The 27,636-nt window shown below is 47.0% G+C and overlaps 2 protein-coding genes across 16 annotated transcripts in view; both read right to left on the minus strand.

The window, feature by feature from the left end:
- Positions 1-1,922, minus strand: part of VPS13D (vacuolar protein sorting 13 homolog D) — a 129,305-nt gene extending 127,383 nt beyond the window's left edge. For 11 of the 14 annotated variants that reach the window (XM_077931279.1, XM_077931276.1, XM_077931274.1 and 8 more), the window contains exon 1: positions 1,508-1,738. The gene's annotated coding sequence lies outside the window, so the exon portion shown is untranslated. Of the gene's footprint in view, positions 1-759; positions 863-1,507; positions 1,742-1,814 lie in introns of those variants that run through there. The other 3 variants (XM_077931270.1, XM_077931271.1, XM_077931280.1) reach the window with 3 other exon arrangements.
- Positions 1,923-3,665: 1,743 nt separating this feature from the next.
- LOC114602604 (tumor necrosis factor receptor superfamily member 1B) overlaps positions 3,666-27,636 on the minus strand; it is a 47,964-nt gene continuing 23,993 nt past the window's right edge. For both annotated transcript variants that reach the window (XM_028741024.2, XM_077931281.1), the window contains exons 3-10: positions 26,940-27,068; positions 24,507-24,656; positions 20,559-20,652; positions 19,341-19,528; positions 15,358-15,435; positions 10,100-10,137; positions 7,535-7,775; positions 3,666-6,399 (exon numbers count right to left, since the gene is read on the minus strand). In XM_028741024.2, coding sequence (XP_028596857.2) covers positions 6,110-6,399; positions 7,535-7,775; positions 10,100-10,137; positions 15,358-15,435; positions 19,341-19,528; positions 20,559-20,652; positions 24,507-24,656; positions 26,940-27,068 — 1,208 coding nt within the window. In that variant the 3' untranslated portion in view covers positions 3,666-6,109. The remainder of the gene's footprint in view (positions 6,400-7,534; positions 7,776-10,099; positions 10,138-15,357; positions 15,436-19,340; positions 19,529-20,558; positions 20,653-24,506; positions 24,657-26,939; positions 27,069-27,636) is intronic.

Below are 27,636 nucleotides of genomic sequence, written 5' to 3' on the forward strand. Positions count from 1 at the left end.
ACTGCTGGATCAGGCCAAAGGCTCATTTAGTCCAACATCTTTTCTTCAGAGGCCAACCAGATGCACATTATGGGATGCTCGCAAACAGGACTTGAGAGCAACAGCACTTTCCTCACTTGTAAAACCCAACAACATGTATTCAAAGGCATACTGTCTTGGACAGGGGATAACACAGCCATTGGGGCCAGTAACCAAAATCATCCATGAATTTGCCTAATCCACTTTCAAAGCCATCTAGGTTGGTGGCTGCTGTTACATCATGTGGGAGCAAGTTCCATAGTTTAACTATGTGTTGTGCGTGAACGTGTCTCATCTGTCCCAAAATGATACATATGAATTGCGGTATCACAGAATTCCTTAGACTGCCCATAAGGAAGCCACAACCTTATATATCATACCATCAGCAATCAGCAATCCCTGGGATAATACTATGACCTTACCTCTGAAGGCCATTGTAACTGTGACACCACGATAATAGACATGAAGCACTTTTGATGTTTGAAAGCACAAAGCAACTACTACTCTTACGAGCTACAATAAGGGGTGGGGGTGGGAAGGAGAGAGAGAGATAGAAAGAATGGGAAGAATCCTACCTGCCCCTCCCCAGGGCTGCTGCAATGTGGACATAATATACTATATACGGATCATTATGCAGAAACCACTAGAAACAAATTAAAATGCTATTATTCTCCCACCCACAACAAGGGGGGGGGTATGGGTTGAGGGGAAAATGTGAAGATGCTCATTGCACTGACAGACCTCACAGGGATGCTATCAAGCCAGCTGCCTGAGGGAAACGTGCTGCAGGAGCTACTGTCCTCCTGACTTGGGTGTTGTCACCTGCACTGCTCCTGGATCTGATCTGGGGGAAAGAGTGCTCATTATCAAGAAGACAGCCAGACCTGCCACTAGCATGGGTTGTAACCTTAAGAGCTTGTGCCTGAGATTGCTTTTCCTTTCTTTCTCCCTTCTATTCCCTTTCCCTCGATTGCCATTCCTTGTTTGCCTGACAGCCTTATAAGTGACTTTGTGTGAGCTGCCTCTATTTAGAGAGCCTTTCCAGCTCACGTGCTTCCTTAATGTTTTTATATGTGTTGGAGGCTGCCCAGGTGGGATATAAATAATAAAATATTGTTATATATATATATGTTATACATATATATATATATGTATATGCTGGATATGTGCTGCATAGTTAAGTAATAAATTAACACATTTCAACAAATGAGAGGGGCACCATTGATTAAAGCACCATATAGACCCGAGAAAGGCTAGGTGAAGCGTTTTCCACGACGCAAACTCTACACGAATACTAAAGGGGGGGTGAAATGGGAAGAAGCTCCTTCTACCGGCCGACCTCACAGGGTTGTTGACAAAGATGGACACCTAGAGAAGAGGCACGAAGCAATGCCAATGGGGGGGGGGCAATACTATTCTTTCCCAACGGCAACATGGTGGGGGCGGAGGAGGGAGAGAGAATGGGAAGACGCTAATCGCACGGACCTACCTCACGGGGTTGTTGTGAAAGGGAGGGGGGAGAAGCCCAACACAGTGGAGATAAATGGACGTGCGAAGCCAAAACCAAGTGCGAAGCTAGCGGGCCCCGCCCCCTTTTCCCATCAGGCGTAGCGAGAAAGTCACCTCCTCGCCAGCCAAAGGGAGGGGGAAAGGACAGGGCAGCCCAGGCGGGCCTGCGCCGGGTCTCCTTCTCATCCGCCGCTGCCTCCCGCCTCAGCACTTCCGGCGACTTACTTCCCTCTTCCGTCCCGTCCCCGGCGCGCGCGCGCGAGAGAGAGAGAGAGAGGCGGGCGTACCTGCCAGTCCTCGCGGGCCGCCGTCCTGCGCTCGCTTGTATGACAAGGGACCAGCCGGGCTGGTCCCGCCTACCTTCGGCCTGCGTCAGGTCGAGCGCAGCGCGAAGGCGCAGGCCGAGAAGTGGGACGCAGAGCCGTCGATCAGATTTGTCGGCCGGGCCGGGCGTTTGCCGAACGCCATTGCTGGGAGGCCGGGGAAAGCGGGCGCGGCCCGAGGGGGGGGGCTCTCGGTTGTCGTGGCAACGGAGGCCGCCCGGTTCAGGCTGCAGTGCTGTGCGCAGGCGCACCTTAACATAGTTGTAGAACGGCGTGATAGAAGTTGCGCTGGCTGAGCTCAGTTTGTTAGAAGGGGGCGCTGATAACGCCAGGGTTCCAGGTTCGATCCCCGTATGGGACACCTGCAACCTGCATATTTCTGCGGGTTGGACAAGGCTCTATGCTGCCTTTGGCTGAGTATTCACTCCAAGCCCTCCAGCACGTCTCCCATGAAAATAGGGGCGGTCCTATTCCATAATAATAATAATAATAATACTCTGTCCATTGTACTGGACGGAGCCACTCTGGGCAGCTTCCAACATAAGTAAAAAAGTAATTAAACATGAAACATTAAAACGAAACTATACAGGGCTGCCTTCAGATGTCTTCTAAAGGTCTAGTTCCTTATTCTCCGATGAAAATAGGGACACTCATGATGATTTAAAAATTGGGATTTGGCTTTTGCTGCCCAACTCCCCATGGGATTCTTGGGTCCCCTAAGTCAATGATCCATGAGAGAAGAATGGATGGAGACAGGAACCAGTGGAAAGCAAGGCAGATGTTTATTTTTCTGTTGCAACAGAGTTCCCGCCTCTCCTTGCAAGGAGGCAAGAGAGACCCTGAACAAAAGTATGCAGGAACCTTTACAGACTTTTGACATTGCCCAACCCCTTTCACTAAAGACCACCCCAAAATCATCATACATACATCATAGGAGACAGTCTACACCAGGCATGTCTGAAAGTCCGTTTTGGGGGTCTAATCTGGCTTGGAAGTTGCTTTAACAACTCGGGGGTAAAATTGTAAAAAAAGCTCAACTTTGGTTGGACCTCACACATGTTCACATTATCTGGCCCTCTGAAAAAAGTTTGGGCACCCCTGGTCTACACAGAAATCCTCTGCCAGGATAAGGGTCACTGATTGCATTACCTGGGCAGCCTGGCCATTCTTTTGTGATGGTTCATACTTTAGTTCCTGAATCCAGGTCACAGGCTCACCATAAAGGTAAAGGTACCCCTGCCCGTACGGGCCAGTCTTGCCAGACTCTAGGGTTGTGCGCTCATCTCACTCTAGAGGCCGGGAGCCAGCGCTGTCCGCAGACACTTCCGGGTCACGTGGCCAGCATGACGAAGCTGCATCTGGCGAGCCAGCGCAGCACACGGAACGCCGTTTACCTTCCCGCTGGTAAGCGGTCCCTATTTATCTACTTGCACCCGAAGGTGCTTTCGAACTGCTAGGTTGGCAGGCGCTGGGACCGAACGACGGGAGCGCACCCCGCCGCGGGTCACCATATTCATACACAAATAAGCCCTTAAAACAAGATTTGTAAGCAAAAGGACAATGGAAAGGCTTTCCCCATTTGCCTCCCTTATTGCAGAGGAATATTTGAGGTCAATGAAAGAGTCCAAATGGCTTAAGGATTGCTCTCCTGAACATGGTTTATATATTTAGATATGTGTGCATTTATGAATGGTTATTCTATATTTGAATTCTTATAACACTAAGGAAAAGCAGGAGATTCCAGGATCAAATCAGAAACCGGGATGGCATCTGTAAATCTGGGACTGTTCCTGGAAAATAGGGACACTTGGTGGGTCTCGTTCTGATTTGTTTATTATGAGATGATGATAACAGCGACGATGGTCAGTTGGACTTGTTACCCAAGGTTTCCAAATGACGTCAATTTTAAAACAAAATGCATTGCATAATACAAAGATGAAGTCATATAAAGAAGCATTAATGCTTTTGTAATTCAAACAGCACACATGCACTGAACGACAACAGTAAAATAACAATAAAAACATAAATCGGTTCAGCCCATCAAAGTCCTGGTGGAAAAGCCAAGTTTTTGCTTGGCGCTGAATAATGCCAGGTAGACCTCACATATGACAAGGAGCATTCATCCTGATTTGCTTGTGGGGTCTTTATAAGTCTTCCCATTAGTCATTTGTTTGCCCCATCAGTTCCAGGTTTGTTTGCACTAGGGCAACGGAGCACAGGTTAAACCCCCTGCTTTCCACTGGCACTGCAGAGTGCCCCGTTTTACTGCCTCCCATTACAATAAATGGCATGTGAAGATCAGTGTGTGAAGATGTGGAAGCCACTCAAAATTACCATACAATAGATGTCCCTGTCAGATTTATTTAGCTGGAACAAAGCGATAGATCTGCATGTCCCACCTGCTGGGTTTGGGTACTTTGGCCTGTCTGGAGAGCACGGGCCCAACAGACACTGGCAAAAGCTTGAGGGTTGTTCCTTATAAGTCATACCAACAAAGAAAAAATTGTTATGCTATGTAAAGTCTAGTTTCATTTCACGGGGGTTATCAGCTGTCACAAGCTCTGATTAACTTCCCTGAAAACGGAACTCTCCATTTATCAGCCACTCAAGATGCTTCAGAATCATAGAGGCAGAGAAGTGTTGGGTCCTTCTAGCTCAGAACTTATTGCACTGAAAAAACCCCAGCTCTTCGGGGTTTCAAACAGGAGTCCCAGCGCTGCCTGGAGATTGAACCTAAGACCTTCTGCATGCAAAGCAGGTGCTCCTCCAACACAACGGAAGGATCAGGAGGGACCATTTGAAAGGCAAAGCAAAATTCTTCACTTTTTTCCCTCCAAGGCGTCTTTCAAGCAAGCATGTGTAAGGGAGGTAGAAAGAGTTAAACACTAGCAATTGAAGCTTTCTCCTGCACAGGTGACTAAAATTCCCTCTCTTTTTATTAAACTGCTTCCTCTCCCCACTCAGTGATATATTACATTCTTTTCTTTATTTATTACAGAAACTGTACACAATTACATAAATGGAAAAGAATGCTGACTAAAATTCTGGAAAAACTATACTGAATGGGGGAAAAAGTTTTGAAAAACAAATGCATCATCCCTATTGAACAATGGAAACCTATTATGAAGGAAAACATTCTTTGCAATCAAACTGCAGCTATCTTACAGGCCTGGGCCTCTGGAAGTGTGACTGAAAATCCAGTCTTCTGCTTAAATTGGATAACTAAGCCACCTTTTACCAGGTCAGATCCAGCTCAGTATTGTTGACACTGACCGGCAACAGCTCTCCAGGGTTTGTGGCAGGAGCCTTTCCAAGCTACCTGTGTTTGCCTCAGACCTTTAGGGAACAATGCATGTGATTTGCCACTAAGTTGTAGATGCCCCTAATGACCACAGGAAGCTGCCTTATACCTAGTCAGACAAAAAGTATTCCCTGAGAGCGCAGATACCACTACACCAGTGGTATCATGCAAGAAGACCATTGGTCCATCTGCCTCAGTATTGTCAACACTGACTGGCAGCGGCTCTCCAGGTACCCAGAGATACCAAAGACTGGACTTTGAGTTCTTTGCATGCAATGCATGTGCTCTATATACGCTCCCACAGGAAGCTGACACTTATGGTCAGACCATTAATCCATCTGGTTCAATATGATCTACACAATGACTAACAGTGGCCCTCCAAGGTTTCAGACAGGGGAGCATTCACAGCTCCGTCTGGAGATGCTGGGGACTGAACCTGGGACTTTCTGCACTCAAAGCACATGGTTTCCCCACAGAGCAACATCTCTCTTCCAGTTGCTAAAAACACAGGTAGCATTTCTCCACTCCCTGGGCAGAGCTTGTCTGGGCAGGAACCTGGGACTTCCTGCACCCTAAGCAAAAATAATACACGTAGGCCAAAAAGCAGGAATGGGGCCAACTAGGGGGTGATGGAAAGAAAAAGGTGGGATGGAGGCATGGGGGGAGGGGACACATTTTGTGGTGGCAACTGGGCACGGAATCAGAGCACCATACCACAATAGGTGTAAATTTGGGGCAACGTGGTGATCAATGCATTCCAAAATCTGCATCTTTAGTCACCAACAAATCCTGGAATTCCAATACTGTACGAATATTTCTCACGAAGTTCATTTTCTTCCCCTTTTGTATATTACTAATTAAGCACCTGAGATTCTCTAGAACCCGTGGCGGGCTTGTGATCCATTTGTAACATACAGAAACTGCTGTGCCACGCCCAGCGAGTCTCCACAAGCCTCCTTCATGTAGCCTTCATGCCCACGTCTTGTATGCTCAGGGGAAGTGCCTTCCCCAGGCTGTGGTCAAACGCGTCCATATTGTCCTCAACCTCTTCCGCAATCTGCGTCCCGCTCTCCTTTTTCAAGGGGCTTTCCTCCTTCGACAGGGGAAGGTCTTCTGCCAAAGCGCAGTCTCTGGAATTGGAGGCACCCGAAGTATTCAGCAACTGGAACGGCAAGCTGTGGTCCGAAGTGTTACAGATGCTGACAGTGCAACTGACATTGACGTGTGTTCCTCCACTGCCGGATTGCTCTGTTATTAAAAAAGAAGAAGGGAAAACCAATTTATAGCCGGTACTTTATTCCACGATAGCTCTTTTTTGTGCATCCTGGTGCTCCACTCTGTTGGAGGGGCTGCCATGTGGTTGGTACATATAAGCACACATGGTGGGACTGAAATTTGGTGGCTGAAAGGTGGCTGAATTTTGGAAGAAGGTGTTTGCTGAAATCGCTCTGATACCTGCACAAACAATTACTCCATCTTTCCACCTGGTGCTTTTGAGCCTGTACGTAGAAACAGAACTTGTATCACCTCTCGTAACAGCAGCCCAGGGTTATACTGCATTGCCAAATCCTAATAATTTGGATTTGGAAAAACTTCTGTGTTCTGTTTATAATATGGTTTGGGGAGGGGGATCTATCTTGTTAATAATTTGGATTGCTGGTGTTCTAGGGTTTAACAAATTACCTTTATTGAACAGATAGCTCACAGACTAAAAGTGTCTAAAGGGCAGAGCTTGAATGACCATTTTTAATATATACAACATAATTTTATTTCTTATACAAATATTGAGGCACATGGTGGTTACTCAGTGCCAGCAATACATACAAAAGTCTGGTTTGTTTAAAACTATATAGAACCTTTATTCTCAATAATGATAGAACTCACAGGGGGAGAACACTTTTATTTTTCTATACAGTGGTACCTCTGGTTACGAACTTAATTCGTTCCAGAGGTACGTTCTTAACCTGAAACCGTTCTTAACCTGAGGTACCACTTTAGCTAATGGGGCCTCCCGCTGCCACCGCGCCACCGGTGCACAATTTCTGTTCTCATCCTGAGGTAAAGTTCTTAACCTGAGGTACTACTTCTGGGTTAGCGGCGTCTGTAACCCAAGGTGTTTGTAACCTGAGGTACCACTGTATCTTTATTATTTGTAAGGAGGACACTCTATTGTCCCTTTGGAGCTGCACTGGACCTGTGCACTTTTGTCCTTCCGTGCCGTGACACTTTCTGCTTTATATTTTTGACTCTTTGTTTTCTTTCTTGCTATATTTGCACTTTTCTTTTGTAACTGATCAATATACCTATTTAAACCACACTATTATTGGGCAACTGATAAATGGAATAAATGAGTACAAGTAGCATGCTCAGGGGAGTTCCTTACTTGAGTTTGCGCCGCTGTGATGCACGCAGGTATTTGATGGAGAAGATCTTTGTTGAGTCCTCTCTGTGTCGGTGCTTAAAGTGCCCTCGCTGCTGACCCCGCTGCTTTTCTCAGAGGCTGGTGGGCTATCTAAAGACCCGCTGCTTGAGGCGGAGACCTGAAGGAGATTCTGCTCCTCCTGCTGCAGAGCGTTGGTGTCCTGATGCCAGTTGGTGGGTGCTTTTTCGGGACATGAAAACGACTAGAAAGCAATGAAGGACAGAGGTGTCAGAGACACACCGACTTTGTGTTCAAGTAATTGACCATCAGCAGGTGCCCCTGACTGAGTTTTCATTTTTAAAGAAGTCCTCCTAAACAGAAAGTTATGAGGCAAAATGTGCAAGTACCTTTCAAACAATTTATGTGAATTGAGAGTGGTCGTGATGTAGCCACCTTGTGTTTTTAGTCCTGTTATGTTTAGCCGGCACCAGTATGTGAGAGAGATCAATATTTTCAATGAAACAAGAAGCTTGAATTATTCTGGAATAAAGTCTCTGCGTAAAAGGGTTGGGGGTGGTTGTCTCTCTGATTTTACGTTATGCCATGATCCCTAATGGCGGCCTTTTTGTGTTATGCCCTGCCACACCATGGCAGCCATTTTGCGGCTGGCACCTCCAACACACACACAACATTTGAAATGTGCCCACTGGTTCAAAAAGGTTGGCGACCCCCCAGTGCAGAGTGGAGGAGTTGTAATTATCTATATTCACCTTTGCCTGAGTATTATCACTGAATACTCTAACCCAAACTGCAGGCCACAGTTAATATTTAGCTGAGGGCTGATGACCAGACAGTCATTGCAGAAGCTAGAGTGCATTTCACAGGGCCAGGCATCAGAAGCTGGCATTCTTGGTCAGTTGCTGCGAGATCCACACCCCAGCAGGGGGATGATGGGATATATTTTGATTTGAAGGGCCAAGAGGTTGGGAGAAAGCTGACTTGGACCATACTGAGCTATATGGACCAAGTGCTTTTATTCAGAGTGGACCCATTGACATTAATAGAAGTAGATCCACAGGTGCAAGGACGTTGGGATACCCAATGGAGTTTACCCTCCATCTCGCTATGTGCCTCCCTCAATCTGTTATGGGGATTCCCCCCAACTCACCAGAGCAGATTTGGGGACTGCAAAGGGAAAGCGTGTTCTCACTAAAGGAGAACACGTGTTGCGGATGGGTAGGACAAAGCACCCTGTAGTAATTAGGTGGATTGGATTGAGGGGCCTACTTTTGGCTGGAGTTGGTGTTGCTGGGGCAAATTTGATGTTGCAATTTTGGGGGAGGGGTCAGAGGTTATTTAAGGAAGGTCCACAGCAGGGTACTTTCTCTTTCGCTGTGGACATCGGATCTCCCGCCCGCCCTCCCTTGTTGGGCTTGCGCTTGACCTTGCTTTGCCTGTCATGGGGTCGTCCGCCTTGGTGCGGGGGCCCAGTAGGAATTTACCATTTGGCTGATTAGTGTGTGCCTCTTGGGTTTTGCCTACTGCTTAGCAATACGTCACAACTTGTAAGGTTGGCGGTTAGGCATTGGTTTAAATTGGTTGGTGGAGGGGTATGGATTGGCTGTGCCTGCCCCTCCAATGAGGTTGCTGCACGGGAATTCCGTTAAAGGAATTCAGGGACTTACCATCCTTTCGTCCAAACCCCTGGAATCGGGCTTGGGCCGTGTACGTCCCTAGGAGCATGCGGGGAGAAGCTGAGGGTCTGTGTCGCAGCTCCGCCTATCCCTGAACTTGTTCCTCCACACTGGCTTCCGCTGGAATCCGGGAGCCAGTGCTGTCCCCAAGGCGGGAGGGACAGCTAGTCGTAACCAATGCCTAAGCAACCACTCACAATTTGTATGCAAATAAAGTTGTGGCCAAAATTATGCCAAAAACCTTAAACAAAATTCATGTGTGATGTGTGAGTTATTGGGGTAAGGGTGTTTTGGGGACCTCAGCACGCAAGGAGAAGGCAAGTTTTGTTGGGCAAGCAAAAATCCCCTTGCTTGCAAATCTATTTCACTGCATATGGTCCAACAGACCAAAGTTAGTCATCTCCATTAGTTCAATGGGCGTACTCTGAAAAGAACCAATGTTTGACACAACCCTAACGGTCTGACTTTGTATAAGGTAGCTTCCTATAACCTCCACTCTCTTCTTATTTTTATTTTAGTTTGTTGTGGAGGAGGAAGGGAAAGGAGATTGTTAGCCGCTTTGAGACTCCTTAAGGGGAGTGAAAGGCGGGATATCAAGTCCAAACTCTTCTTCTCTTCTTATTATTATTAAGAATTTGCCTCAGGAAGGTTTTGATAGTGCTCCAAGGCATTACGGGATATTAAAATGGTTCTATATGAGAAACACCATGTAAGGCCTTATGGGTAATTAAAATGGAGGATGCCTCATGGACTCTGTGACCTGGTGCAGTGGAGATTTGCAGAGGTGCACTGGGGCTGCCCACAGATGCTGTCTGTGGCACACAGGGAGGAGCGTCCATGCTTGGTATAGTTGGAGATGAAAATACAAGATTATAGAGAGGCTGTCACTCACCTGTTTTTCCTTGGCAAAAGGCAGTACATAAAGGTGGCCTGCCAAAGAGAAAAATCACAAATTAGAAATTAACCTCCCTTCATGCAAAACTAGTTCCTGCAAAAGCCCACAGAGGGATAGATGAATTGTCAATTTCAGTTTCTCTCAGCTTCTCATTTCTTCCCATCTTTTAGCTATAAACCAGGATAAGGACAGGGAACTAGATCCATCTTTCCTCAACCCCTGTGGGCAACTTTGACAGTTGGGCTGAAGCTGCCCACCTGACAATCACCTGATGCCACAATACTTGCGTGGCAATTCCCGCCCCATCCCAAAGATGAAGTAAATAAAGACACCGGACACCAAAATTTTAGGTTAATGGGCGAAAATGGCCACAACTTTATTGATTACAGGTAAGAGCGGTATTGGCTTTAGGCATTGGCCCTACCAGACTATCCGGTCTAACCGGGAAGGGTTAAACACCAACAGGGGGAGCCCCCCAGATGTACATCCGTAGGCGCTCCCCAAGAGGTTACCGCTCGGGAGCGCGCTTTAGGCCCTAGCCTCTGTAGGTTTCGGACGAGGCGACGCCCCCCGGAGTCCTTTAACGAACTACCCTTCAAGCTTTGGGGGAGGTGATGGCGTTCCTCCCCCCCGACCTCATTTCCATAACAATACCCCTGCCAATGCCTAACCGCCACACGAGCCTGGCTCGCCGCCAATACCCTCAGACCTATAACCAATCCCTAATCCCGTTAAAGATGTCGGCCAGCCAGACATTGTTACCATCATCAGAAAGATGCACGCCATCCCCGCGGTAGAGTGCCTCCTTGCTAAAATGGATGCCAGGGTGTTCGATGACCCGCCCACCCATTGCAGTCACTCTACGCGCCACAGAGCGCTCCAGGATCCTCCTGGCTCTATTAACGGCCACAGGATTAGTGGCGTCTCGCCAACAGCGCCTCTCCAGCAAAGATGACCATATGATTGTGAGCTTTGGACACGCTGCCCGCAGCGCCTCCAGATCGCTGACAATGTGCCACCTTATGTCCACCCCCTTTCTGTATGCTAGGTCGTTCTCGCCCAGTTGGATGACCAGCGCCTCGGGTGGACCTAGTACTGCAATTTTGGAACGAAAAGGGGCGAGCCGGGGCTGCCCCGACCTTAAGTGATCCCGGGAGGCCCGCCCTTACCGACAGCCGATTGGCTGCCGCTGTGGGCGGTGAATACTAATTAGCTGGGGGAATCCCTGCTTCTCACGGGGCTGACGCTAGCCCCGCGAGATTGATGATGGGGGCGTGAGCCCGCAACCCCACCCCCTCTTTAGGTCGGTAGTGGCTTTAGCAAGCACCGCTATGGTCACTGGTGGGGAGCTGACAAGCAGAGATCTGTAGATTGGAAGATGCCCCAAAGGTGTAGCTCTTGAGACACAATTATCAGAATACTTCAACTACCTATGCCAATTAGCATTGCATGTGCCTAGAAAGAGTTATAGGAATGGCCAGTTCATATCATTTAGAAAAACTAACCTATTGGACCCATTCTCGGTAACCAAATTGTACATAGTAATTCTCCCATAACTGCTGAAGGAGGCCAATTGGGTCTAAAAGCCTTTGACTAAATTTGTTGCTATTCGTTGGTCATGTAAGTATTTTGATCAGTCTCAGACATAAACAGAACAGGTTAAGTTGTCATTGTGTTATCATAGTGATTTTCTCCGTTTCGACTGCATGCTTATGTTTCCACATTGTGTTAAAGTTGTATTTTATTTTCTTATAATATTTAGAAACATTTTTTTTCCTGTTCCTACCCAACTTAAATCTTTGAGTCTTGGTTTAAAATATCCTTTTATTATGTTGCACAGTTACTAAGAGAACATCTGTTCTTATCCATTGGGCTGCCTGGTTTTCTGTGCTCCAAATTCCAAGAATCTGGAGCTGTCCAGCAACATCCGTTGTCATTTATTGGAAGCTGGTGTGTTCACTGCCGCTGGGAGCATAGTCAAGATGCCGATCTCATTCTTTTCTCTCATTTCCGGCTAAGAGCTCTTGCAAGATATAATACTGTCCCCTCCAGAAAGTTGGGAAAGAGAGAAAGCTGGGGCAGCAGGCAGCCAGAGTATTCTGAAGCTATGTAAGTAAACTCTGGTAAGATCACTGAGACATAGGATTGTACAGGGACTTCCGGGGTGGCGCCATCGGCAATGGCGGATTCCCTCTGATCCGGAGGGACTGGCTCCACGGAAAACGGGTCTGTTCCTCTACGGCGAAGCGGGGACCCTTTAAAAAATCACAGGCGGATGAAGCCTGTGACCATGGGACTCGGTGGGCACCTTTCGCGCCCCCCCAATCCGTAAAGGAACCCAATTACGGGTTCCGGAGCGAAGCGGGTCGAGTGGCGTGATGCTGAGAGTCAACTGCTTCTTCCGTGGAGCGAAGCCGCACAGCCGTTGCCGGAGAGCGCTACCTTTTTCCTGGGACAATTTGGCTACAAAAACAACTACCCGTGAGTAGATTAAATTTGGGCAATTGGACTTTAAACAACGACCAGTGAGTAGAACGGAAAATTGGATTGAGAAATTCTTCTTCAATTGGCACTGAAACGGGAAGGTCTAAACAGGAAGTCAGCCTTCCGTTTCTTGTAGATAGATTAAAGCAAAGACATGGTAAACTAGAGTTCAAAAAATCGTTCGCAAAGGATCAACTTTCATCATTTAAAAGTACTGAACCCCCTTCGGAAGCAGGAGAAGAGGGGGGATTTTTTCCGGATTGTTTAAACCTGCAGAAGAGAGTGTAAAGAAAAGTAATTCTCCACCGTCTTGAACCTGGGAGCGGGGTGTCAGGACAGAAGCTTTTGGGAAGTTCATTGACTACAGACAAATGTTTTTGACAGACAGTCAAAAGAAGAGAAACATAGTGATTCCATTGTTCTCCTTCGCATTTTAAAGGAACAAATATTGACAAAATATCTGAAAAAGGAAACTTTGTTGCTTGATCTACTTTTGAAAAAAAAGAAAAGAAAAGAGATGGATACAAATAGAAGTTTTTCCCCTAGAGGGAGCTTGTGAAACTGTTATTGAATTTGAACTGGGGAGCTTTGCAGCTGCAAATAGATTAAGACCGTGGGAACAGACTTCTGACCTTGCATAACAATGTACTCAGAGGCTCTGGTGCGTGCTTTCTGCAAGACAAGTGCTTTACTGGAACAGTTACATGAGAAGACGGATTTGATGACTGTTGCGATTAGAAATTTTGGACAGGCAGTGGGTATCTATATAGAACCCACCCAGGAACCAACTTGTGTTCTGACAGATCAGATGAAGGAGGAGGTTGTTGTTGGACCTCGGGTGGCAGAGATGGAGGGAGATGTGGCCCAGCAGGAACATGAGTTGCTGGATCTGACAAATGAACTTGGAAAAAGCCAGATTTGGAGAGATAGAGTTGTATTTGGCTTGGAAATGGGGGGCTGGATAGACCCCCCTATGCAGGGATGTTTTGACTTTTCAAGTCTGGCAATGAGCCGTGAGGAGTTTGGGGATGTGGGGGTCCTCAACTCTGGAGGGGGTTTGAAGCATGTCTTTAAAAATCACATGGAGTTCAGTGTGGACTATGGAAAAGGGGCTGATCTGTCGAGAAGGGACAAAAATATTGTTAAATTGGAGTTTCCACGAGTGAAAGGAGCAGGAAACAAAGTAAAGTACAGTTATAAATATGAAGAAGATTTGCGGAAGGGACATGGAAGAGACTTAAGGGCCTCGGACATAAGATTACCAGGTTAATGAACTAGATGGATGGGATAGAAAGGACTGACTAAACCCGGGACCAGGAGGAAGAGACGTTGGATGAAGATTGGAAGAAAGTTTTTTTAAAAAAATTATTTAGGATTGTTCTGAAAAATTAATGAATATTAGAAAAATGTTGGAACGAAATTATTTGGCTTTAGCAGAAATGTTAAAAAGAACTTTGCAAGAATATGCTATGGTTAGGAGAATTTGGTATAAATAAGATTTAAGTTTTAAATTTTAGGGTCTTTTATGTAATATAGGTCAAAATAGATCAAGGTAATTTAATGACAGGATATTATGAAAAATGGAAAGGATTTGCTGTTATAATTAACAACTAGAATACAGAAAAGGGAGGTGTGAGGAGGTCGATGAAACAAGATCATGACAGTTAAGGATTTGGGAATATTGGATTTGTTTTTAAATTTTTGTGGTTTATTCTTGTTTTTTGATTTTGATGTGTTATGTGTTTCGTCTTTGTTTTTTTTATTTTGATTTTTATCGATTTGTATTGTTTGACTGCTGTTTGCCTTTCTATTGTTTTTTTTCTTTCTTCCTTCTTTTTCTCTCTATTTCTTTGTAATCTTAAAATTCTTAATAAATATCATTTAATAATAAAAAAGAGACATAGGATTGTACAGTTGGAAGGTACCCCAACGATCGTCTAGTCCAGCCACTTGCAATGCAGTAATAGGACAGAAGAGTCTAGGGTTGCCATGCCTAGTGGAAAGCCAGCAACAGAGAGGAATGGAAACACAGGCAGGAGAGAACACTGTACTAGGGGTGTAAAGAGTTGAACTGTATAATGGAAGACAGGAGAGAACCCGCTGTATACAAAACAAAACAAACAAAATGGGGGCTTATAATGCCAACAAAGGTCCCTATAGTTAAAGCCATGGTTTTCCCAGTAGTGATGTATGGAAGTGAGAGCTGGACCATAAAGAAGGCTGATCGCCAAAGAATTGATGCTTTTGAATTATGGTGCTGGAGGAGACTCTTGAGAGTCCCATGGACTGCAAGAAGATCAAACCTATCCATTCTTAAGGAAATCAGCCCTGAGTGCTCACTGGAAGGACAGATCGTGAAGCTGAGGCTCCAATACTTTGGCCACCTCATGAGAAGAAAAGACACCCTGGAAAAGACCCTGATGTTGGGAAAGATGGAGGGCACAAGGAGAAGGGAACGACAGAGGACGAGATGGTTGGACAGTGTTCTCGAAGCTACCAACATGAGTTTGACCAAACTGCGGGAGGCAGTGGAAGACAGGAGTGCTTGGCGTGCTCTGGTCCATGGGGTCACAAAGAGTCGGACATGACTAAACGACTAAACAACAACAACATAATGAAAGAGAGGACAATGGAGGACTTTGAATATGTTCCCCACCAGGGGGAGCTCTGAGTGCAAGACACCACTAGGGGTTCTGAGGCTCTCTTAGTCAGGGATGCAGCAGCCATGATGTGGTTTAGTTATTTCCTCAGCAATTCTTCACACGTCTCACCTTTTTTCCTCAGAACAAAGCAGGCACAAGTCCCTCCGATCAGTGCAAATATGGCACACGCCACTCCGGCCACCAAACCTGGGAAGACAAACGACGACAGTGCTAGGAACCCCAATGCAAAACCCAGAAAAACACAACTTCCAACGCTTCCAATTTCCGTCTGGAAAACACTAGGGTTTTAAGATGTCACATTCCTGGAAACTTTGAAGTGTACTGGGTGAGGGGGGGAGTCAGTTTCAAAAATGTAAATGATGGGAGAAATCGAATTTTATGCCACCTTATCAAACCTAGACTGGACTTCAAGAAGAAGGGTCTAAATCTGAGTCCTCAAAATTAGCCAAGGTGAAATGTCTTTTTTTTTTTTTTTTTTGTCGTTCTGTTGTGGATGACATGTAATAATAATAATAATAATAATAATAATAATAATAATAATAATGGTAGTAGTAGCAACCCTTAACGTTGGTTTTTTTACTGCACTTCTAAGTGCTCAAAGCACCCAACATGTGTTATCTAGCTGTGATCTTTTATTTGTTTATTTCCTAACCAGTCTTCCCATGGCAGGTTTACAGCAATACAGTTATAAAAGAAGTTATGCAATCAAACGGTTACGAAACAAAGTACAACAGTCCCAACCAAAACAAGAGCAGGGGTTCTGGATTTCGCCAAAAGTGATGGGTCCCCGAAACAAAACACCTTAAGAGTGAAAGAGCAGAGCGAAGAGTTGCATCTGTAACACATGGCAGAAGCCGGGTGCACCTCTGAAGGGAAGGAGTTCTGCCTTTAGGGGCTGCCACAGAGAAGGCCCCCATCCTGGGCTACCTTTCCCCACATTCCTGACCATGGCAGCACTACCAAGAGAGCCCCCTCGGCAGATCTTAACACCCAAGAAGACCCTTAGGGATCGAGGCAGAAGTCCTACAAGGCTAAGTTTTCAAACTTGTTCTTTTCTTCATGGGCCATTTGAAAATTGATGAGGGCCTTGACGGACCGTATAATGTTATTTTTCTGCCCCATGTAGCAATTGTAATGTGTTGTGCTGTAGTCTTTCCTTATTTTTATTAATTTGCTTCCTCCTGCTAATCCTTCCCATGGAAGGATCCAAGGGGTCATCTAGCCCAACCCTCAGCAATGCAGGAGTCACAGCTTTAGAATCCCTGACAGATGACCCTCCAAACTCTGCTTAAAAATCTCCAACGAAGGAGAACCCACCACCTTCCTAGGTAGTCTGTTGTTACATAGAAACATAGAATTGTAGAGTCATAAAGGGCCCTGAGGATCATCTAGTCCAGTGTTTCCCAACCGGTGTTCCGCGGCACACTAGTGTGCCGCGAGACGTTGCCTGGTGTGCCGCAAGATGTTGCCTGGAGGGAGGCGGGCGAGTCGGGCGGCGAGAGGCGGGGCGGCGGCGGCGAGGAGAGGCCGCGCCTCCTGCTGCTGCCTGGCGCTCCTCCTCGCAGCCGGCAGCGCTGCCTGGGCGCCTCCGCGCGACTCTGCCTCGCTGGGTTTGGTCTCCCAGCAGAGACGGGTCACACGCGCCCCTCCCTCCCTCCCTCAGCCTGCGCGGAGGGAGAGCCAGAGAGAGGCATCGCTCCTGCGCGGCGGGAGAGGGAGCAGCCGGAGGGCTCCCCCAAACGAACGCATGGGACCGGAGGGGAAATCCTCTCCGAGGAGGATTGAGCGCAGCCGAGAGAAGCCTTTCGAGGAGCTGCCGTGTCCCCTGGAAACCCCCGTCCCAGCTCTGCCTGCCTGCCTGCCGTGGGGCTCGTATCGCCCTTTAAAGGGCGCGGGAAACTAGAAATGTGGGGACTTGGGGTTTTCCTCAGGCTGAATTCCGAGCCTTTTCACAATCTGGTGGCAGGAGAGAGGGGAATCAGCTGCGAGGGAGGAAATAAAAGGAGCTGCTCGCCTTTCCTATGGCCAGGCTACACAGCTGCTGTTTGCAGCCCAGTCTGAACGCCGCCTCGCCAACCCCGTCGATGGTTTCTTAGGCACCCCCTCCCTCCAAACCTGCTTCGCCCTGGGACGTGCCTATAACTATAACTCGTGGTTCTGATGTCCCAACGCTCCCACGGGGCACATTTCATTCAGGCGGAGGAGGGGGTCGTTGGCTAACGGCCAACAGGCAGAAAGGACTGTCCAACAATGCGATTATCCACACACACGCATCTGATCCATGGATTAACATCAAAATCCTTGCATTAAAGCTCACTCCTAAGGAACCAGTGGGTCATTAGGCTTTCAGATGCACTTTGAACAAAGAGATGTTCAAAGGGAAAGCTGCTTTTAATAACGCTGCTTTTGCAGGTACTATTGGTCTGGGTCTCATCCAGCATCTTTTCAGTACACCCAGTTAGGATTCAGCAGTCCAGTTGTACACTCTTGGGTATTCAGCATTAGCTTAAGGCGTGCAATAATCACATGCCCACTTTTGCAGCATCTTCATAGCATCCCAAGTCACTCTTGGAATGCTCTCTTTATCATACCCTCCAAGTGTTTACTTGTGTAACACACCCTACCATATCTTGCAGAGAAGCACTTCAGAGAGGGCCAAATTGTCATCATTCGCCGTCTGCCTGCCTGGCTGCCTGCGTGGCGCTGACGTCACGGGGCTGTAACGTGCCCCACATAGGCACACGCGGGGCGGCGAGCGAGCTCCCTCCCACATCCCATCGCCGCTCGCTTCGGCCGGCCTACTGGGCTGTCGCAGGCGGAAGGCCTGCGCATGCGCGAGGTTTTCGCGCCTTCGGGATTCCCTTCACGCCTTCCTCCTCCCGGGTCCTTGAGAGCGCGGGAAGCGGCAGCGCGAGACCGGCGTTGAGCCTGGTAGGTATTGCGCTTGCCAAGGCAGTCATTTGGGAAATGAAAACTTGCAAAGCAAGCAACCAGTTCAATCTGAAGTATGTGTATGCTTAATATCCTGTATCTGAAACCTGTTCTGCCCCCTCCCCCACACTTGGTGCCATTTTCATCTACACATGCAGCAGAGTAAGGTGACCCAGAATAGTACCAATTCAGATGGCAGATGGGAGAATGACAGTGCTGAATGCTTTCCCATGTAGAACAGTCCCTGCAAATAAAAACCTAGCATATTTGGAAGAGGGATGCTAGCCTAACCATTACCTTCTATGCTGTTACTATTTTTTTTTTTTTTTTACATAAGTAAAAAGTGACCTTTCCCCATCTGGCATGGTGGTGTGCCTCGAGATTTTTTTCATGAAACAAGTGTGCCTTTGCCCAAAAAAGGTTGGGAAACACTGATCTAGTCCAACCCCCTGCGACGCAGGAATATGCAGCTGACCCATGCGGGGATCGAACCTGCAACCTTGGCGCTATCAGGACCACACTCTAGCCAGCTGAGCTATCCAGGCTCCTGTGTTGTTTGAGATGCATTCCTTTGATGCAAGCTGCTTTGAGCATGATTTTCTTTGTGGGGAAAAAACTATGAACGAACTACAAACGAACGAGTCCATCCCGACCCCTGCCTGGAAATGGCGAGTACTGAACCTGAGACCTGGCACTGTGGCGCTGTGTCCCCCTCTCTAAAAGAGGAACGTGAGCCCAGCTCACTCTGTACACTGTAAAGGTAAAGGTACCCCGACCATTAGGTCCAGTCGTGACCGACTCTGGGGTTGTGCGCTCATCTCGCTCTATAGGCCGAGGGAGCTGGCATTTGTCCACAAACAGCTTCCGGGTCATGTGGCCAGCATGACAAGGCCGCTTCTGGCGAACCAGAGCAGCACACAGAAACACCGTTTACCTTCCCGCCAGAGCGGTACCTATTTATCTACTTGCACTTTGTGCTTTTGAACTGCTAGGTTGGCAGGAGCGGGGACCGAGCAACGGGAGCTCACTCTGTAGCAGGGATTCAAACCGCTGACCTTCTGATCGGCAAGTCCTAGGCTCTGTGGTTTAACCCACAGCGCCACCCGCGTCCCACACTGCCTAGAAGTTAAGTTAATTCCCCCGCCCCCCACAATGCTCACCAGCAATTTGAGACATGTCTGCCGGAGGCTGTTGCAGAACCGGCTTCCCTGTCGGACTCCTGGTGACCAAACGACTCTTTGCAGTGACTGTGGTGCGCAGAGGAGTTGCCACGGTGCCAACGGGTGCACCGAGATCGCTGCAAACTGCATCATGGGTGCTGTTTCCGGGAGTGATTTCTGATTCACAACTGCGAGGAGCCAAAAAAAATGGGAGAAGGAAAGTGAAAAATCCAGCAAGAACCAGGAAAGTGTACGTTTATGACAGTTAAACCAATCATAGAATTGCAGAATTGCAGAGAAGAATGGCAAACTAAGCTGCTGGATTATGCCGAAATGGCAAAACTGACCGGAAAGCCCAGGAACCAAGAGGACCAAAACTTTAATAAAGAATGGGAAAAATTTATAATTTACTTGAGAGACCACTGTAAGCAAATGAAAACATTAGCAGGATTCCAATAACACTTGCAATGTAGAAAATACTATGGACAAAATGGAGAGACATAAAATTTGGGTGATGAAATAATATGCAGTTGATAATATTTTTTGATAATAGGACACATGGATGGGAAAGTGGGAAGTCTAGAGATTCGGAGAAATCTCTAAACATGGATTTGTATTTTGTATTGTTATAATTCTACACTTCTAAAATCAAATAAAAATTATTTCGGGGGGAAAAAGAATTGTAGAATTGGAAGGCACCCAAAGGATCATCTTATCCAATCCTCTGGAACCACAGCTAATATTTTTAAAATAATACTAAACTTTAAGGCAGCAACTAATGAGGACTAAGGTCACTGGTACAGCAGCTGTTTTGCATGCAGAATATCCCAGGACCCAGTCTTCCCAAACCTGGAATTATTATGATTAAAATCTGTGTATCGCCCTTCATCCAGGGATCACTGGGCAGTTCACAACATAAAAACACAAAACGAGAACTCAAAATACATTTTTAAAAAGCTATAAACAAACACATTAAAAAGACCATGTAATGTTTCATCAGCCAAAGGCTTGGTTATAGAGGAATGTGTTTGTGTGTGTGTGTTCTTAAAGATCACTTGGGTTTTGCATTGCCAGTAATTAAGGTCCAAGAAGGGTCTGTGTACTCCATCACCACGAAAACCCGCTTCAACTTTAAAGGAAGAAGCAGGACTGCTAGCATCCTTTGCAAGGCTGCCACCTGTGTATCTGCATATTTGGTGGAGAGATGGGGCAACTTACATCCTGTGAGGCCTGCAGGAGGCGCTGTGGGACTCCACATCTGAAAATGTGCCTGGACCGCAGGGCACACATTCCACATCCCTATTTTCTGTGCCTACAAACAAACAAACAAACAGGCATTTTCAAAGAGTTCTGGTTAGTCACATCCATGGAAACATGAGAGCGGAAAATGGCTCAGAATCCGAGACCCAGATGCTTTGAAGTTGACCTCCCAAAGGAACCGTAGTTCCCAGGTCCCCAGCTCTCTTTTTAAACAGAGACAGAGAGAGTGTGTGTTTCTTTTATATATATAGAATTTTTATTAAATTTTCTGTTTTACCATTTAAAGTACCGTATTTTTTGCTCTATAAGACTCACTTTTTCCCTCCTAAAAAGTAAGGGGAAATGTGTGTGCGTCTTATGGAGCGAATGCAGGCTGCGCAGCTATCCCAGAAGCCAGAACAGCAAGAGGGATTGCTGCTTTCACTGTGCAGCGATCCCTCTTGCTGTTCTGGCTTCTGAGATTCAGAATTTTTTTTTTCTTGTTTTCCTTGTCAAAAAACTAGGTGCGTCTTGTGGTCTGGTGCGTCTTATAGAGCGAAAAATATGGTACTCATTTTTACATCCTTAAGATATCAATGACTTCCCTTCTTCTCTTTATACGGTTCATTTTGCATATCATAAATCCCTGCATATTTTACAAAAAACTATACCATTCAGTATTCCATTATTATGTCCATCAAAACTTATTTACACTGTTGAACTTATCTTAATGCTGCCAGAGTTTTCAGCTGTACACAATTATTTCCCATATATTCAACAGAGAGAGTTTTCAGCATTTGTAGAAGTTGATACATGAGATAAAGGCCACACTCACAGCCATACATTTGAAGATTTACTATACTTGATCTCAGCCAAAAGGCCGAGAAGCGATGTCCATAGCGGTCAACTTTTTCCTTTTCTTGTGAGGAATCCTATTCGGAATAAGGGAATTTCCCTTTAAAAAAGGGAAACGTTGACAGCTATGCTACTGTCATGGCTTCCCCCAAAGAATTCTGGGAGCTGTAGTTTGTTGAGGGTTCTGAGAGTTGTTAGGACAGCCCCCCCCCCCCCAATTCCCCTTCCAGAGTGGTTTAACAATCAATCACTCTTCATAGGGAATCTGGGGAGTTGCAGCTCTGTGTGAGAAATCTCCGAATAACTCTCAGCACACTTAACAAACTACAGGCACCCAGAATTTGTGGTAGGGGGCGGAGGGAGGAAGCCACGACGGTTTAAAGATGATGGCCCATGTTTGGATATTTGACGGGTGCAACTTAGACGATGGAGCAAATGAGTCTTCCGTCGCTCCAGAGGGCAGCACCCATGGCAGTTCAAAGTATAAGAAAGGAAACTTTGACAAAACAGTAGGAAGAGCTTCCAGACGACATGGGCTGTCTTACAGGGGAACAGACCCCGCCTCAGAAGTGATGGTCTCTCCTTAGATGTTCTAGCCTGGGATAAGCGCAGGAAAGTGGGGAGCAGGCTAATTTCTCACCTAAAATAAAGCAATGAGAGGAATAGCACCTGTACATTTCAGGTGGTCCCCCGTGTCAGCTGTACTCAGAGCAGACCAATTGAAATAAACAGATCTGATGAACTTAATTGATTTCAGTGGGACGCGGATGGCGCTGTGGGTTAAACCACAGAGCCTAGGACTTGCCGATCAGAAGGTCGGCGGTTCGAATCCCTGAGACGGGGTGAGCTCCCGTTGCTCTGTCCCTGCTCCTGCCAACCTAGCAGTTCGAAGCACGTCAAAGTGCAAGTAGATAAATAGGTACCACAACGGCGGAAAGGTAAACGACGTTTCCATGCGCTGCTCTGGTTTGCCAGAAGCAGCTTAGTCATGCTGGCCACATGACCCGGAAGTTTAAACCGGCTCCCTTGGCCAATAAAGCGAGATGAGTGCCGCAACTCCAGAGTCGGTCATGACTGGACCTAATGGACATGGGTCCCTTTACCTTTTACTTTGAGTAGGACTTAGTTGGATACAACTGGCCGCCCCGTCCATTTAAAAGCGCTGCGATACCACTTCTTCGCTGAAGGGTTTTAAACAGAGGTTGGACAGACATCTGTCGGGGATTCTCGAACCGTGATGCAGCGGGTTGGACTAGATGACCCCTTGGGATCCCTTCCAACTCGACAGTTCTATGATTCTACAACAACACTCTGCCCACCTGCAGCTCCCAGCAGCTGGCACCCAGAGGCCTAATTCAGGAGAGATCCTGCACGACTACTGTTCCCAAAGATTTTTGTGTGTGTGAAGTTTAGCATTTCTTTGCCTGAGCCGCACAGAAGTTTTACTGGCTCTTTGCCACGCTCCAAATCTCTCCCTGCATTATCGGCCACTGCCCTTTCCCGTCCCTGTGTAAACTTCCCCTTCCTGCCAGTGAACTTTGCACAACAACAAAACCGCCTACAACATGCGGATCAGAGATTGCGCTCCTTCGTGTTCCCAGCCTGCTCTGGCTCTGCTTCCTTGGCTTCCTGGCGCCTCATTCCTACCTGACTTGCTACCTGCCGCTCTCTGTATCTGCCTTGATTGCCTTTCAGGAATTGAGCTATGGGAGAGCCATAGCTGAGGGGCAGAAAATCTGCTTTGCATGCAGAAGGTCCCAGGTTCAGTTTTACAGTAAGAAGGTCAGAAGGTTTTAGGTCATGTGGGTAGAGCAACAGCTTTTAGTCCCTGGTATATTTCATGCGGGACGCGGGTGGCGCTGTGGGTTAAAGCCTCAGCGCCTAGGACTTGCCGATCGAAAGGTCGGCGGTTCGAATCCCCGCGGCGGGGTGCGCTCCCACTGCTCGGTCCCAGCGCCTGCCAACCTAGCAGTTCGAAAGCACCCCCGGGTGCAAGTAGATAAATAGGGACCGCTTACCAGCAGGAAGGTAAACGGCGTTCTGTGTGCTGCGCTGGCTCGCCAGAGCAGCTTTGTCACGCTGACCACGTGACCCGGAAGTGTCTCCGGACAGCGCTGGCCCCCGGCCTATAGAGTGAGATGGGCGCACAACCCTAGAGTCTGTCAAGACTGGCCCGTACGGGCAGGGGTACCTTTACCTTTTACATATATACATATACATATACATATGCATATATATATATACACACACACACAAAATCACAGCAGTTTACAACAATATAAAAAAACCATACAACCAACCCCCAAAAAACCATAAAATCATAAAAATTTAAAAGCAAAAAGAATTTTTTAAAACAAACATCAGTAGACCGTCAGGTTGGGGAATGTACGCTTAATTGCCTGGATAGCCCTGGCAAAATATAAATTTTCAGCAGGCATTTGGCCCAGAAGGCACTTGCTGATTCTCTTGTGGCAGGGTATTCCACAGGACCGGGAAAACAACATCTAAAGGCATTTTCTCAATGCCGTCAAATGAGTCTCACCAACTCTGGGAATGACCAGAGGCCATTGGCCATGCTGGTTGGGGCTGGCGGCAGATGTAGTCCCCAAAGGCCATCAATTTCCTATCTCAAGTCACACCGAAGCCAGAAGTTCACACACATGCCTCTCCATTCTCCATCCAGATTAGAGTGTTGGACTGCAACCTGGGAGACCAGGGTTCAAATCCATGCCCAGCCATGAAGCTTGCTGGGTGGACGTGGCCCCAGTGTCTTAGCCTAACCTATCTCACAGGGCTGTTGTGATGATAAATTTGAGGACCACATGCACCAATCACACTAATAGGGACAGATTCCAGCCAGGCAAAAGCCCTTGAGGAGGGTGCAGAGCAGGGCCGGTGAGGGACGTGGCCCAAGGAGGGTTGTGAAGGCCATTTTGAAAGGTCTAGGGGGCTGCACCATGCCTGTTGGCCTGAGGTCCCCCACCTGCTGCTCTGAGACACCAGAAGACACTTGTTTTTGTGTCTCTACCATCACCATTTGTCCCCTAGGGAGAGAGAAAAGAAAAGATTTACCTTGTGTTGCGACTCCAAAGCCTTTTTGGCATTGCTGGTATAATTTGCACCATAAGCAGGTGCCTGAATAGGGCAGTTGGCAGAAGTGATGAGGAGGACACTGGCACAATCTGTCTTGCATCCGAGTGCACTCCCTTGTTTGAACAAATCCTAATTTCAGGGGGGAAATATAAGACATTAGGGGGCTGTAGAATGGCAGAAGCTCAAGTCCTTGCTGTAAGAAGCCAATACAGTGGCACTTCGGGTTACATACGCTTCAGGTTACATATGCTTCAGGTTACAGACTCCGCTAACCCAGAAATAGTACCTCGGGTTAAGAACTTTGCTTCAGGATGAGAACAGAAATCATGCTCCGGCGGCACAGCAGCAGCAGGAGGCCCCATTAGCTAAAGTGGTGCTTCAGGTTAAGAACAGACCTCCAGAATGAATTAAGTACTTAACTTGAAGTACCACTGTACTGTACTCAAATGCCTGGAGACTGGAGAGGAGGTGGTGGGCGAGAGGAACCGTCCTCTTGTAGGGATTACAGGATTTGACTTAATTTGGTGGGAGTCAGGAAGTGGCATTTTATGGGCTCTATGGAGGCCCTCGTATCTTTCCCTAGCTCAGTGATGGAGCCTCTGTTTTGCATGCAGAAGGTCACAGGTTCAATTCCTGGTATCTCCAAATAGGGCTGAGAGAGACCCCTGTCTGAAATCCTAGCAAGCCACTTTCAATAAGTGGAGGCAATGTTGAGATAGATGGACCACTGGGCTGACTTGGTATAAGGCAATTTGCTATACTAAATATATCCCTGCTGAAATATGAGAGGCGTCGGTGTAGTGGTTAAGAGCAGTGGACTCGTAATCTGGTGAACCGGGTTCGCTTCCCCGCTCCTCCACATGCAGCTGCTGGGTGACCTTGGGCTAGACACACTTCTTTGAAATCTCTCAGCCCCCCTCACCTCACAGAGTGTTTGTTGTAGGGGAGGGAGGGAAAGGAGATTGTTAGCCGCTTTAAGACTCCTTAGGGTAGTGATAAAGTGGGATATCAAATCCAAACTCTTCTTCTCATCAGCATTGGCATTCCACCGGCTCTTGAAGAGACATCTGTTCAGACAAGCATTCCCCTGAACTTTTCAATCAAATTGCTGTAACTGTTGGAATTGTTATTTTTTAAAAAACAGGATTGTTTCATTTTATACTTTCGTAGTGGGCATTATTGGGTAATATTATGTATTTTCATTATGTGTGGATATTTTAAAATTGCAGCTCCTAGAAGCTGTCAGCATGTGGCAGCAGCCACACCCTGTGAATGGCTTCGATTGGCTAGCTAAACCAGGGGAGGGTAGCTGATGGGTCTTAAACCCTCAGTGAGTTAGGGGTTTCCCCTGCATGTGAAGACAGGCTCTGACAGATTGAGCAGACGCAACCAATACTGGGTCCAATGGTCAAGAAGGTGGTTTCTGGACATGCTATAGAGGGACGTGAGGAGCAAATGGGGCTTATCAACCTGGGAAGGTAGCCCATCTAGGAGGAGGAAAACTCTGACCCTAAACCTCTGTTACCTTGAAGGATATCTTCGTAAGAAGTAAAGGCTAAGGAGTAAACCCAGAGTAGAGTCCCTAAGATGGTTGGATGGTGCCAAAAGTATTGCTCTGCTTTCCTTTGGACCACATTGGTGAAGCTGAGACAGGGTTCTTGTCATTTGGGCAGCCCAGGACCTCCATACACACTGCCCAGGCTTGTCTTCTGGGGAGGTCACATCAGTGCTGCTAACACAGCAGTTTGACTTCACCCCCAGAGGCATACTCCATTTGTCTCTTGAGGCAGACAGATGTCAACAACAATCCACTTAGAAGTCGATTTGCATGTAAGTGGTATATGAATTCAATAATAGCAATAATCGTTCAATTGAGGATCATGAGGACTGGAATCTTACTTGATATTTAAGTGAAGGGACCGTAGCTCAGCAATAGAGCACATGCTTTGTGTGCAAAAGGACGCAGGTTCAACCCACAGCCTCTCCAGTTTGGGCTGGGAATATCCCCTGCCTGAAACCCTGAGCTGCTGGTGCCACTCGGTATAGAGAATTCTGAGCTAGAAGGACCATTAGTCTGACTCTTAATAAGGTAGCTTCCTATTCGTCCAATCAGAGAAATGGCTTTTATGGTATGAAAAGTTACAGGACTTCAAGCAGGAAGTTGCAGGACATGTGCCAATTGGAAATCAAGCAGTATGTCTGATCTAAAACTTGTGCGGGTACAAACAGTATTGAAAGCGGGTTTGCGTCTAACTGCCCCAATACCATCACGGGCGCAAATCACCGCAAATGCATGATAAAAATGGTGTCTGGAAGGGGGACCATAAGCATAAGGGACTTGTGTTGCATTATCACCTTCCACCTCCAGGGCCCTCAGATTCAGGCTAGCAAGCTCCAGTGAGCTCAACATACCTGTTTTGCATGATGGCGAACAGCTGAAACAGAGTCCAGCTGCGCTCCAGACATCTGTATATTTCCCCTCATCACACGCTCCACACTTCGTGTCAGCGTTCTCAGTGCACTTTTCAAGCACGCGGGAACCTGCAATGCAAACAAGGAAAAAATATTTTTCAGAGGATGAGGCTAGCAATGGAAATGGTTTTAATTCCACTGAAAGAGGGATCAAAAAGTGGGCCTCCAAATATCACTTGGCAAAGTCCGTTGTCAAGATTCTCCTACAACATTCCAGTAAAGCCCTCCTGTACCTTTGATTAGTAGATTCTTTCTTGAGGCTTCAGGTGCTGCAATCAGTTCCGTTTGCTCAAAGGCATTTCTTAATTCTAATAGGAATAGTCAGTTTCTATTACATGGGAGGGGGGTTGGTAATTAATTTCCTATTAACAACCCAAACAACAATTCATTTTTGAATTTTGAATTTTTATGCTTGCAGTTTTGTAATGTCACAGTTGCACTTTTTAGAGCAACAGTTCTGGAAACTAATAAATTGACCTCACTGCCCCACTCCCCAGCAGAAAACAGGCATGGTTTTATTGAGATGCAATTGAGGACCAGTTCAGCAGTGCCATGTGATGAACATCAAACCAGGAGGAAGCTTCTAACAAAAGGTACACCCCCCCCCCCAGAAAAGCCCTATAGGTGCTTTGCCAGG

Source organism: Podarcis muralis, chromosome 7 (assembly GCF_964188315.1).
Source record: "Podarcis muralis chromosome 7, rPodMur119.hap1.1, whole genome shotgun sequence".
Lineage (NCBI taxonomy): Eukaryota > Metazoa > Chordata > Lepidosauria > Squamata > Lacertidae > Podarcis > Podarcis muralis.